We start from the raw sequence: 13683 nt of genomic DNA on the forward strand, positions 1-13683 counted from the left end.
CATCCAGCACCAAGTTGAATATGTGGTCTGATGGGCAGTGGCTCTGGAACTTCAGGATGTCTCAATTGATTGTCTTCAGGTTAGTAGATGTGCTCCATCATGAGACCCAGAAGAGAGACACCTACATGAAGAGGGGCATTTCAGCTGAGGAATGAGTAACCATTGCTTTATGGCTGCTTGGAAACAGGTGTTCCTACTGACTTGCTGTGCAGCAGTTTGGAGATGGAAGAGCCACTGTGGCAGCCATCTTTGTGGAAGTTGTCTTGGCCATGGGGTTGATTCTCCAGCCTCACACCATTTTCCTAGGTGGTCCTCATAAGGTAGGTATAATGAATCTCTCTTCTTCTTCTTTTGACCCTAATAATACATAACTGCATTTGTGCTTTTTAAATCAAATTTTGCTTGGAATTGTTTGTTCACATGCACAGATTGTCTTCTCTCTGTGTTCCCCTTTCCCACTTTATTGTCTGCAGATCACAGCTGGCCTCTGAATGTGGTTTTCCACAGCTGTTTGGAGCAGTAGGTGCAATTGTCAGACAATATTGCCAATGAGATAAGGAAGAGAGTTTATCAAATGTACAATCGTGTACTCCATTCTTTTCTAGGGCACTACTGACCAGACCTGTCATTTCATTGATGTAGAGGTTTGGGGGAGTATCTGCAATCATGTTTCCAGGATCATCCAGAATCCTGCCATTTGTGAGTTAATGGAGGCTGGGGTGTTTGTTCCAGAAAACCCAGCAATCACAACTGGGAGCCAACAGGTTGGCCCAATAGTTATTTCAGACACTGCCTATCTGATTTGGAGGTGGCTGATAAACCTGTACTTTGATTCCTTGCTTAATAAACACCTGAACAGAGCAAGAAACGTGGTAAAGAGCGCATTGGTCACCTGAAAGTGAAGTGGCGATGCCTAACAACTTCATTGGTGGTACCTGAGGAGAATGGACCCTCGGTCATTTCAGTCTGTATCATTCTTCACATTTGTGGAAACAGGGAAAGCTTCTGAAGGGTGACCCACATTAAAAAAGAGGAGGAACAAGTTTGGAAAGCCCCTGAAAACCAGTTTTTGGCTACAAAAATGTAATGGGTTAAATTTCCTCTGTGAAATATGTCATTTTGGAATTGAATGTTATTTCTACTTATGGTTGTTGTTTGCTAAAATAAACATTTGTTAAGAAAGGGAATCTGCTTCATAACTGATTGCAATAAAACATCAATAATAGTAATAGCAATGACAATTATTGTAATACCTGTGGTTATTATTGTTTGTTTTTTTATGAAATGATCAATCTAAAGTGAGCTTGGTTGCCAGCTACTTTGGCCCTATCCGAAATTGCAAGGAAACAAATGTGTGTGTGCACATTTGCTGCCAAAAGTGCATGACGGCAGCACAGAAGCCAGGATGGTCTGGCAATAATGGAAAACAGTTATTGTGTAAACAGCTTTGCAGCAATGTGGTGTCTGAATTTTACAGAAATAATATATATATATTTAAAAAATAAAAGTGTTTATCCACATGAATGGCAGTTTGTTGTTGCATGTTTACCTGCCCTCCTTGATTGCCAATAGGTGTTTTGGAGCTGATTCTCCACTGGCTAATACTGGAGGCTTTTTAAGAAAAGGAACAACAATTCATCAAAGTTATGGGATTTGTTGCTGGATTCTCTAGCTATATCTGGAATAATGGGGATACATATAAACATGTGTGAATTTTTGTGGCCAAAGGAGCACAGAGGCAGCTCTGGCGAAATTGCAAATTGGAGGAGGCAGGAAACAACCCTCCTGCTGATCACCTTGTTCCAGGTTGACAGTGCCAACAGAATTATGACCAGTACCAGCCACTTCAATAAAAAATATTTTATTGCTGTGGCCAGAGCCTTGTAGCAGTGAATTCAGCATGCTCCAATCCAGTGCTGCATCAATTTTAAAGTGCTGAAGGCACTTTAAAAAACAAAACAAAAACTCTGGAGGACTTTAATAGTACTTCCCGCTCCGAACAGGGGATCTCTTCTTTGAAAACTCAATGCCCTCATCAAAGAGTGTGGCATGGCCCAGTTGGAGTGATTGCTGACCACCAGGTAAGTATCTGGATAAACTGCAGGACAAAATTAGATGCCATTTCTGTGCTCTCCACTTCCCTAAATAGGTGTTCAACCAATTTCTTAACAGCTGTTGCCTGGGGGTTTGCAGACACCCATAGATTTGAAGTAGCCATTCACCTCTCCATCCTCTATTTCCAAGAAGGGTGCTGCAGTTCCAGGGGAGGAGGAAGAATCTGGCCTTTCCATGAGTTGTGTCCTGTAATATAGCCAATTAGAGTGACTAACCCCTCCTCAAAAGATTATTAATGCCCTGCATCAATCTGTTTCCAATGGTCACCTTTTGTGATCAGCAGGCAACAGGTTGCAGGACAGGAATCCAGCAGGTAGCCTGTGGAGCCTATGCCAGCAGAGGGAACGTGGTAAGGCATGTTTATTTGGAGGGTGGGAGATCAACTATAGGATGTTCATGGTGCTAACTACTCTGACATAAAGTACATCCTGGGTCCTTGCCAATAATAGTATAGTGACATAATTTCAATATAGCTGCCTTTAAAACCACTCCATATTGTCTTCTTTACAGTGCAATCCCTGGAGTGTCTGCTGTAGTGGGGTCCCTGAAAAGAACAGAACAGCTTCTCCAGGAAATGCAGCAGCAGCCTGGGGCTCCCATCTGTAGTTTCCCATTCTCCTCCTTCATCACCCATGGTGCCTTCTTTATCCTTCCCTCATTCTTTAAATACCTGCTTTCCATGTAAATATCACTGCATGTCTTATTTTACCCCCAAAATATTACCCTTTCTTTCTCATTTCCTTCACCTGAAAAATATAACCTTTTTCCTTCTGTTAGTCCCCTTTCTTTCTGTAATAAAATAATGTCTGATTAAATGAGTAATATTTTTTCTAGATAATCTTTTTTTAAAGAAGGAAAACCAGGTACAGATTCCCTACCTTCATCACCATCCATTTCCTCCCTATACCCACCCCCCACATTTCAATATGAACATATGTATAATTTTTAGAAATTCAGTATCAACAACAAACATATGTTTATTTATGTATATATATTTATAAGTATACAAACAATCCAAATATTAAACTAATTTTAGGCAATGCCATAAGGTAGTTAAAATTAGACAAATACACACACACGTATAAAGACATGCATACATATATATGTGTGCATGTGTGTTGTGTGTGGGCATACACATATTTTTGAAGTTGTTAGACTTGACTATTTGCAAATACCAAGCATAAAGGCATATGCAATGAGAGTAAATTTTAGGGGACCATTGTTGATTATGTGGAGTAAGGAGTAAGCACCTTTCTCTGCCTGACACCTTTCCTAGTGGTTGTAACTAATTGTGGCACTTGTGAGAGTGTTGCAGAGGTCCCTGGAACATCATTCTCAGACAGACCATCAGCTACAATTTCTGAATGGGATGATGGCTGTCTCTTTTCCTGCACGTTTCCCTTTTCAGCTTTATCCTGACAGGTTATGTACTGTACAAGTTTATCCAGAAGCGCAGTCTGCATCTCTATACAGTTAGTGATGCGCTCCCTATCCCTGCTGGTCCTCTCCTCCTCAATCCTCTGCCTCTCCTCCTCCCTCTTTCTAAAAGCAAAATACTCTTTTCCCTCTTCCCGTAAATGGGTGAGGAGGCGATTCATTTGCTCTGTGCCATGGTCTATGAGACGGTCAACATTGTCCCGCGCCGTCCGTCGCTCCCTTCGTCTGCGGTGCTCAGCAAGCCTTTCTGCTGGAGATATTATGGTCTTATGGTTGGCAACAGAAACATCTGCAATATAAACCATAAAAATATTTTTTGGGTTGGGAGGAGGGAAGCCTTTTAAGGCAGTGCACATGCACAACATCTCCCATACATGCAAAGAAATCTCCATGCATTTGCTCTCTCGAGTTTGGGTGTCAGCAACTATAGATAATTCTATAGAGTTGAAACTACAGAGTTTAAGTGCCTTTTATGTCATGAATTTGGAGCAAGGGGCAAAACACGTACATGTACATATAGTGAAAATAATAGAAAGGAGGTTTTACCATGCTCGGGTGCTCCAGAACTCCACATAAGTTCATAGCCTGAATCTGGTTCCCTGGTTTCACTAGCTAGGGTAGAGCAAGGAATGCTGGTCTCTGCCAAGGAAACAGATGGTGGGTTGGGTTCTGGATCCACTGGACACAGGGTCACCACTGTCTCCTCATCCAGAGTGTGAGTGAGGTCAGCATGACCTACAAAGAAGTACAGCAGCAATAAGGCTATCACCCAAACACCATTCAAAACACCATTTGAGGTCCCATTGCAGTTCTGCCCACCAAAGAAAGCTCTTATACCCTAGGGATTGATACAGTACCTTGTTCAGCGCCAAAGAGGTCCTGCAAGTCTTTATCATGGGTGGAAGCTAAGACGGGTTGTATGGAAGGGGCCTGCCCTACAGGCACATGAGGGATGGTTGCGCTCCATACAACATGCTTTGGGTGGATGGTGGCATCGCCGCCAAGAATGGCATGCAGCTGTTCAAAAAAAGGCATAGTCACTGTACCACCTCCATTCTGTGAAATGTGGTCTGTGACCTCCCGGTACTGCTTTCGGAGTGCTTTGCTCTTTGTGCGGCATTCTTCAGCAGTGCGATCATGTGATTTTTCTTGCATTTTCTCTGCAATTTTTTCAAAAACATTGATGTTTCGATGACAATCTCGGAGTTGTTCCTGGACTTTTTCTTCACCCCACAAGGAGATCAAATCCAGAGTTTCCTGTCTGGTCCAGGAAATTCCTCTGCCTCCTCTCCTTTTGATCTGCATGGATTCAGCCATTGTGCAGGTTTGCTGTATGTACGTCCAATGACTGAAAACTCTGAGATGAGCGAGTGAGTGATTATCCGCACGCCGGCAGCAGCCTTTTAAGAAAAAAAATGGTGCTCGTGCTGCTCCCACTTGTAGCCTCCACTTGGGAACTTCCTGGCGGGAAAAAGTAATGTGACCTGCGAGCCCTCCCACTTGCTCATTCATTTCCTCCCCCTGCAAGCAATCTGAAACTATTTTGGAATGCAGCCACACACATCCAATTATCTGCATTATTAGGAAAGCCCAGAATAAACATGTTTTTTCTTCCCTTGCGGGCTTTGACCCTGAATGAGCTGTACAGCATGTGTTCAGCCAGGGGCAAGTGCACAGCAAGTGAGGAGTACAGTTGGCCCTTCTTATCCACAGATTTTTTAATCCATGCATTCAAGCATCCACGGCTTGAAAATATTCCTAAAAATATAAATTCCAAATAGAAAACCTTGATTTTACATTTTATATAAGGGACACATTTTGTTTGCCATTATATTTAATGGGACTTGAGCATCCACGGATTTTGTTATCCACAGGCGGTCCTGGAACCAAACCCCAGCAGACAACAAGGGCCCACTGTATTTCAACAGCGTAGACAACCCCTCAAACTATTGTGTTTACTATGGCCTGCCTGCTGGCCACATGCCAAGCAGTACCAGACTTAATAAAACATTTTACACAAGGAGTTGCCTGGGACAGGGCTTCTCAAGCTATCCAATGGACCAGCCATTATTTTCTTCCAATGACCATACTTGTGCCAATTGGCTACAAATTGCTTCTTCTTTTCCCCTGGAAACTTGTCAGGGACCAGCAGCTCAGAGACTGACATCAGTCCAAGGACCACCAATTTGAGTAGCACTGGTCTAGAAGACTACTGAGAACAGAACTGTGTAGATGAAAAGCAGTCTACCCCACTTGTTGCATGGTTGATATGCTGGATTACAACTTCCATAATCCCAGGAGCATGTTGCCTGGAAATGATGGGAGTTGTAGTTGAACACATCTGTAGAGCAAAAGGCTGGTGAAGGCTGGCAACAAGGGGAAAAATCATGTCCTTTTGAGATAACTGACAAAGAATACAGCCCTAAACTCCAACTTGCTAACGCCACTTGAGTTATTTGTTAAAATTACAGATACTGTACACAAATGAAAAAGTAGCCTTTTTTCCTACATTAGTAAAAGTGCAAATAAGGAGGAGGGGGGAGAAGTGCAATTGTTATCAAGTGTCTAGAGATTTTGCATTTTTCAAGAGCTCAAATTCGAGAGCAGCAGACAAAACAACAACAAAGGGGCATGAACACAAATCAAAATGTGGAAGTTCTTCTTTGGATTACAACTCCCACAACTCTATGCCAGTATGTGGCAGGTGGATTTGGGGAGTTGTAGTCCAAAAGAGAACTTTCCCTTGCTTGGACATGAACCTATCATGGTGGGAACTTTCGAAAACTGGAGCCTCATTGTATTTACATGCATGCATACTCTCCAACTGTCCCAATGGATCCTCTGTTGTCCCACTTTTCAGCTGGTTTTAAAACACCTCCCTTCCCCCATTTCTTTCTCAAACCCCATCTTACTCCAGTTGCTCAGTGGGAGGAGGGAGATTTTGCCCAGGGTGACCAGATGTCTTCTTTTTCCAGGACATGCCGTGCACTTCAACCTTCTGTCCAGGTGAAATTTCAAAATGTCCTCCATTTTGAACATGACTACGAAGTATGAATTTATATTTCTATAAGTGTTTTGAGCTTTTACTTGGTCGTGTTCTACATTTTTCTTTTTTTAATTTCTTTTTTTATTTATTTCAATACAGAGATGAAAATACAGAAAACCAAATCAACAAATACATTCCCTCATTGCAGAATTTATATTGTACTATATATACATTCTTTATTGTATTATACATTAACTTATATTATTTTTGTAATATTACTATGGCGGGATATAGACCGCCGCTTTGGGGTGGCCTGCACCCGTCCCTTTCCCTGGCAGATCGGGGCCTCAGCGGCCACAGCAGTAACCCTGGAGGCCTCAATCCGCTGCTTTTCCAGGCCTTGGGGAAGCGGCAAAACGCCCCAAGGACACCCCGACAGGGGCAGGGAAAGAGAGAAAGGGGCTCTTTTGTATTACTGACGCAGTAATGGCTGCACCAGCGATACCCACAGCGAAAGGAGCTCCGTTTTGGAGCTGCTGAAAGGGCACCACAAGCGTCCTGCTGCGGCACACACACGTCACGCCCACACTGTGCCGTTTGGCTGCGGCACGACCGTGACGTCATAATGGCAGCACCCGTGTAGACAGGGTGCTGCCATTTTGATGCTGCGGTTACATGCTAGGGTTGCGGGGCGTCTGTAATGAACGCCCCGAGGCAACCCAAGCACGTATCCAGGCCAGTGCAAAGTGCCGGTCTGGATGTCACCTAAGTTTCTTAAGTCTTCCCCAAGTATACTTTCTTTCTTTCTTTTAATTTTCTAAATTGAAATTATACAAAATCTATCTTTTCATCTTTTAATGTTTTGTCATCTTATCTTGTTTTCCCACAATTTTGACACTTCTTCCCTTTTATCTACATATTGTTGACTTGTTCTTTTAGTTTGGTACATTGACCAATTATCTAATATGGCTAGATCATTCAATTTTCTAATCCACTTGTCTACTGATGGTACTGTACAGAGTTTGATTTCCAATGTTTTGCATAAATCCTACAGGCAGCAGTTACCATATAGAGTAATATACTTATTTCATCCGGTACAAGATTATCTGCTATTATATCTGTTAAATTTAGCAAAAAACATTCTGGTTTCAGTGGGATATTTTTCTTTAACACTTCTTTAATTTTTTAATGAATTTCTTCCCAGAATTTTTTGGCTTTTTTACACTGCCACCACATATAATATAGCATTCCCATTCTAATATCACATTTCCAGCAGTTACTTTCCCCTTGTTTATTTTTGCTAGTTTTGTTGGGGTCAATGTTCGACATTTTTCTTGAATGTCCTACATTTTGTGGTTCCCCGTCCTCTCTCATGGTTAGGATGTCTGGTCACCCTGATTTTGTCCTTCTCAGTTGGTTCTGGCAAAAGCAAACTGTGGCAAGCCTTTCTTAGCTGATTGGTTTGATAACTTTTGCCACTTTGACCATACAGGGCTCAATCTTCATCTGTGAAATATTGAAGAGACCCAGCATGGCTAGTGCTTTGAGGGTTGGGCTGTGATTCTGGAGACCAGGGTTCAATTCCCTGCCATGGAAACCCACTGGGTGACCTCAGGCAAATCACACTCTCTCAGCCTCAGAGGTAGGTAGAGGCAAACCTCTTCTGAACAAACCTTGCCAAGAAAAGGGTCGCGTTAAAGGCACACGACAACAAATGCACCTCTGTTTGAAGAAAGAAGAGAACCAGCGTGGTGTAGTGGTTTGAGTGTGGGAGACCAGGGTTCAAATCCCAGCTCTACCATGAAACCCACTGGGTGACCTCAGGCATGTCACATCCTCTCAGCCTCAGGAGAAGGCAATGGCAATCCTCCTCCGAACCAATCTTACCAAGAAAGCCCATGACCCCCATAAGTCGGAGATGACTTGAAGGTACACAGCTACAACAGCAAAGAAAAAGCAAGAGGTGTAGAGCAAGACAAAAAGTGAAAACCTTTACTCCTGGCCCTGTTTAAATATTTGAAGGGATGTCATAGTGAGGAGGGAGCAAGCTTGGAGCAGGACTAAGAAGCATGGATTTTTATTGCTATGAGTGTTTTGAGCTCAGCGGTGACCAGAGGTCCTCCTTTTCCAGGCCCTTTCTGTCCAGGAGGAATCCCAAAATGACTTCCATTCTGAGCATGACTGAGAAGCATACATTTGCATTTCTATGAGTGTCTTTAGCTTTTATTTGATCAGGTTTTACATCTCCACCTGTCCAGGAGGAATTCCAAAATGTCCTCCTTTTGAGCAGGACTAAGAAGCCTGAATTCATATTTCTATACATTTATATTTAGATTTAATTTATTTTTCTAGGAGTGTTTTTAGCTTTTCTTTAGTCATGTCCTCCATTTCAGCCTTCTGTCCAGGAGGAATCCCAAAATGCCTTCCCTTTGGAGCATCACTAAGAAGCATGGACCTCTATTCCTATGACTGTTTTTGAGCTTTGACTTGATCACATCCTCCATTTCAGCCTTCTGTCCAGGACGAATGCCAAAATGCATGCCGCTTAGCAGGACTGAGAAGCAGGCATTTCCCTTTTCTGGAGGAGTGTTTTGTGCTTTCCTTGGGTGCTTCACATCCTACATCCCCACCTGCTCTCCAGGACGAATCCCCAAACGCCCTCCATTTGGAGCAGGGCTAAGAAAGCACGAACTGGTGTTTGCAGTCATGTTTTTAAAATCGGATCCTGCCTTCCATTGCAACCTAGGAGCAGTTCCTAAAAACGCCCTCCATTTTAAGCATCCCTCTGAAGCATACAGTTGCATTTCTACGAGAGACAGGGTTTTAAAGGCTTGTATCCTCCATTTCAGCCTTCTGTCCAGGAGGGAGGCCCAAATGCATGCTGCTTAGCAGAAGCAGGCATTTGCCTTTCCTGGGAGTGTTCTTCTGAGCTCTCCTTTGGTCCTGCCCTCCATCTTCCACATTTTTGTGATGCCTTGGCCTTAAGGGCATCTGGTCACCCTGGAGGGGCGGAGGGGGCAAGGAGAAGGACAGCCAACCCATCGCTAACCCCCTCCTGGTACCTTTCCACCGACCATTCCCCCCTGTTCCTTACCTGGCTCCCTCAGCAGAGGCCCAGCGTCCCTGCCTCCTCCTCCTCCTCCTCCTCCTCCTCCTCTCTGGCTGCGCGGAAGGGGCCGGGGGCTCAGAGCAGAGAGGGGTCCCGATTAGCATCTCAAGGGGCGGGAGCCGATGGCCAGAGCCAAAGCCCGGAGCTGGGAATCCGAGGAGGAAGAGCAAGAGCCCTGCCTTCCTCCCTCTCTCCCTCTCCCAGGCGCCACAGGCAGCCCATGGCTGGGACCCATCAGCTGCCTCCTAACTCGGTTTGGCACTGCTTTCAGTGTCTTGGGCCATAGCAAAGAACCAAGACACTTAACGCGGTGCCAAACTGCTCAAAGTGAAGGCTATTTTGGAACTCCTCCTGGACAGAAGGCTGAAGAGGAGGGCAGGGGCCACGAAAAGCTAATAAAAAACACTCTTAGAAATCTCAAGCCATGCTTCCTAATCGTGATTAAAATGGAGGGCATTTTGGAATTCCTTCTAGGCAGGACCTTGGCATGGAGGTCTGGACATGAGCAAAGAAAAGCTTTTAAAAAACAACACTCATAGAAACGTCAATCCATCCTAGTCATGCTCCAAATGGAGGACATTTTGAGATTCGTCCCAGGGACAAGGCTGAAATGGAGGACATCAGCAAAGAAAAGCTAAAAACACTCATAGATTTAGAAATTAATTCATTGTAGTCCTGCTCCAAAGGGAGGGCATTTTGGAATTCCTCTAGAAGGTGGAAAGATAGGGCATGCCCTGGAAAATGAGGATCTATGGCCAGCCTTTCTAGCACATGTCCTACAACTCATGTCCTAGAACTATAACTCCCAGAATCCCCCCACAGCAAGGCTACTGGCCACACCAGCTGGAGGATTTGGGGACTTAGGAGTTTATCACACGGGAGGAATTTCCCTTAATTTTGAATGAAAAGAAAGTGAGTCCAGAACGCACTCACGTGAATTTGCTAGTTCAACAAATTTATGTGAATTTTTTTAAATTAAATTTTTATTATAAAACATAAAAATATAAAATACAAAAGACACAAAAATATTTCAATTCATTTTCAGAATTTATGTGAATTCGAATTGCATTCAAACTGACTTCCCATTGCCCCAAAATAGCTTGCCATTGCCCAAAATTGCGTGTGATCACCTTTCACGTAATAACATGAAACCCCATGATTGGCATTGGATTATACTTCCAGTTTCCCTTGTCTGATAAACTCCTTATGCTCTCAAAAGTAACTTCCCAGCTTTGAATAAAAGGCCAGGAGACTGAGAAGCTTCCTTGGTGCTGTTGTGTGCCATCAACTCATTTCTGATTTATTGCAACCCTAAGGCTATCATGGGGCTTTCTTGGCAAGATTTGTTCACAGGATGTTTGCCATTGCCTTTCCCTGAGGATGAGAGCACGTGGCTTGTCCAATATCACCCAATGCAGGGGTAGGCAACCTGCGGCCTGCGGGCCAGATGCGGCCCGGTGAGGCCTTGGGACTGGCCCTAGCCGGTCCTGCCGCCGATTGCCGCCGGGGCCTTTGGCCTCTCGCACGCAGGGGCAAGGGGCAATTGTCTATAGACGCCTCAGAAACATGCATTTATATTAACATTTTTTAAAAAATCAGCAATTTTTTTGCGTGTCCTCCACTTTTTTTTAAAAAAAGTGTCCACCATTTGAAATTGTTGTCCTACATTTATTTATTTATTTTTAAAAAATTATTTAATTATTTATTTTTTGGCTTCGGCCCCCCAGTTGTCTGAGGGACAGCAACCCGGCCCCCGGCTCAAAAAGGTTGCCTACCCCTGACCCAATGGGTTTCATAGCTGAGCTAGGAATGCACCCATGTAATGCTGCCTATGTCTTTCTCTCTTCTGCCTTTGTTCATCAATGACCATTGTTAAAACTGGACCTGCCATTTCAATTCCACACACAAAGGACTCTTTTGAACTGGAATGGACCTTCTCATACACCAATACCATATATAGATCTGTCCCTGACTTTGCACTCCACCAAATGCACCTGAGGAAGTAGACTTTATGAAAGCTCATGCTGCCAACTTTTTTTCTTTCAGTTAGTCTCAAAGGGGCTACAAGACCTCTCTACATACTATGTCTTGTTTTCATAGTCATGGTCATAGCAGAGGAAAGAATTCACTACCTTCATTGGGTTTTCTTAGCAAGATTTCTTCAGAGAAGGTTTGCCATTGCCATCTTCTGAGGCTGAGAGTGTGGGCCTTGCCCAAACAAAACTCCACCACTCCTCTTAACCCGGGCACATCTTTGCTCATTTGTGCCCTGGAAGTGATTGCCACAGTGAAGCTCCCTGGAAGAGTGAGCAAGGCACAGCTCCCTTCATTGAGTGTAATGGGCAAGAGTTTCCATGGGATGGATATTTTGTGTCTTTGTTGTCGGAAGTTATTTGATGTTTATATTTTTATCAATTAGTTTTTTTCCTTTTTGTTTTCTAACTTTTTGTTTATGTAATTCTTTGCCTATTTTTGTTGATAGTATCATCGTTTCTTGTCTAATTGGACATTTTGTGTGTGTGTGTAAAATGGAATGAAAACTATGGCCTGTTACAGACAGCCAAAATAAAGCTGCTTCGAGTCACAGTGGAGGTATAGTGTTTCAATGATGCATGCGTCCTAAGAGTCCAGAAGTCGCACCAAAGCCATGCTTCAGCCCTAAGGACTGGAGCGTGGCTTTAGTGTGGCTTCTGGACTCTTAGTACGCATGCATCTTTGAAAAACCATACCTCCACTGTGACTCGAAGCAGCTTTATTTTGGCTGTCTGTAACAGGCCATAGTCATGACTTGGCTATTCTTTTTGGTTTCTCCTGATGACTGATTGTATTCTCCATTCTCATTACTCTGGCCAGAAAATATAATATTCACTGCCTGTATGTCATGGATAAAATTTTCACCATCTGGTCACAGTATAAGTTGCAAGTAATCTAGAATGTTCATTTTTTCAATATATTGAAACATTTGTAAATTATAGTATTAGATACCATATCATCAACTAAAATTTTTTGAGAACGGCCCAAAGGTACATGATACAACCACCTAGGCAAATAAGGAGGCAAGGGTCTGGTCAATGGAAGATCTTGCAGAAATTATATTATTTGAATGATCTTGATATTCTTAAAGGAAAGGTGATATGTGTTTATATAATAGAATAGCATTTTCCCTACCCTCCTCCCACTTTTTATTTTCCCTTTTTAATATAAAAAAGAAAGAAGGGGAAAAGAAAGAAAGGAAAGAGAGAGGCATAGGATTTAATTGTGAGGTAGGCATATACAGTATATTAATATAATCTGACCCTATACAAAAAACAAAATATTTTGGAGAATATACACTAATGCCTAGTTAAAAAATAAGAGGACCATCTGACCACTGACCACTGAATATTGAATATTTATCTTTCCAACCTTGGAAGAGAAGTCTTATAGCTATAGTAAGAACATGCTGTGTACAGGACCCTACCATGGTGACCACCAGTTAAATTTTAAGTCCCAGGAATATAGTTTTAAAGTATAGTGCACCATACGTGGGTGCACTATATGCAGCTTTGAGCTTACACTGAAGCCATGTGGCAATATAAAGAATGACGCATGTGTGATGAACTGACTCACAAACCAGCCAATCAGAAGCCAGAGACCCTAAGCCAATCAGGTGCTGGCTGAGGAGTTTGAAGATTCTACTTGGCAGTTGGGTTTAGTCAGTTAGGGTTTGGAATCCTGAGGGACGAAGCTGGTGTTCAGTTGGGGAACAGCAGAGTCCAAGAGAGGACTGTGTTCCAGGAGTTCTTGAGGGAACAATAATTTGGCAGAGTGGGTTTTGATTACAGACCAAGAGAGGGTCTAGTGGTCTCAGGAAGGGACAGTAGTCCAATTGAGAGTCTTGTAGTGAGAGACTCAGGGTTAGCCAGCCTTGGGAAGAGGGATCTCGGTTGATTAATATCCTGAGGGATATCATAGCCTGAGTAGCTGACTGTCATGGCCAGCCAAGAGCAGGTCTTGGAGGATGAGGAGGAGGCTCCTCCAGAGCAAGAGGTAATTG

The 13683-nt window shown here is 43.3% G+C and overlaps 2 protein-coding genes across 4 annotated transcripts in view; both read right to left on the reverse strand.

The window, feature by feature from the left end:
- LOC121925551 (dynamin binding protein) overlaps positions 1-13683 on the reverse strand; it is an 88137-nt gene that overhangs the window by 20790 nt on the left and 53664 nt on the right.
- LOC121925552 overlaps positions 3101-13683 on the reverse strand; it is a 30523-nt gene continuing 19940 nt past the window's right edge. The window contains exons 1-4 of one of the 3 annotated variants that reach the window (XM_042457825.1): positions 9633-10585; positions 4410-5013; positions 4099-4287; positions 3103-3841 (exon numbers count right to left, since the gene is read on the reverse strand). In XM_042457825.1, the coding sequence (XP_042313759.1) occupies positions 3342-3841; positions 4099-4287; positions 4410-4869 (1149 nt within the window). In that variant the 5' untranslated portion in view covers positions 4870-5013; positions 9633-10585 and the 3' untranslated portion in view covers positions 3103-3341. Of the gene's footprint in view, positions 3842-4098; positions 4288-4409; positions 5014-9632; positions 10586-13683 lie in introns of those variants that run through there. The other 2 variants (XM_042457824.1, XM_042457826.1) reach the window with 2 other exon arrangements.

The sequence above is a fragment of the Sceloporus undulatus genome, chromosome 3 (genome assembly GCF_019175285.1).
Source record: "Sceloporus undulatus isolate JIND9_A2432 ecotype Alabama chromosome 3, SceUnd_v1.1, whole genome shotgun sequence".
Taxonomy (NCBI): Eukaryota; Metazoa; Chordata; class Lepidosauria; order Squamata; family Phrynosomatidae; genus Sceloporus; species Sceloporus undulatus.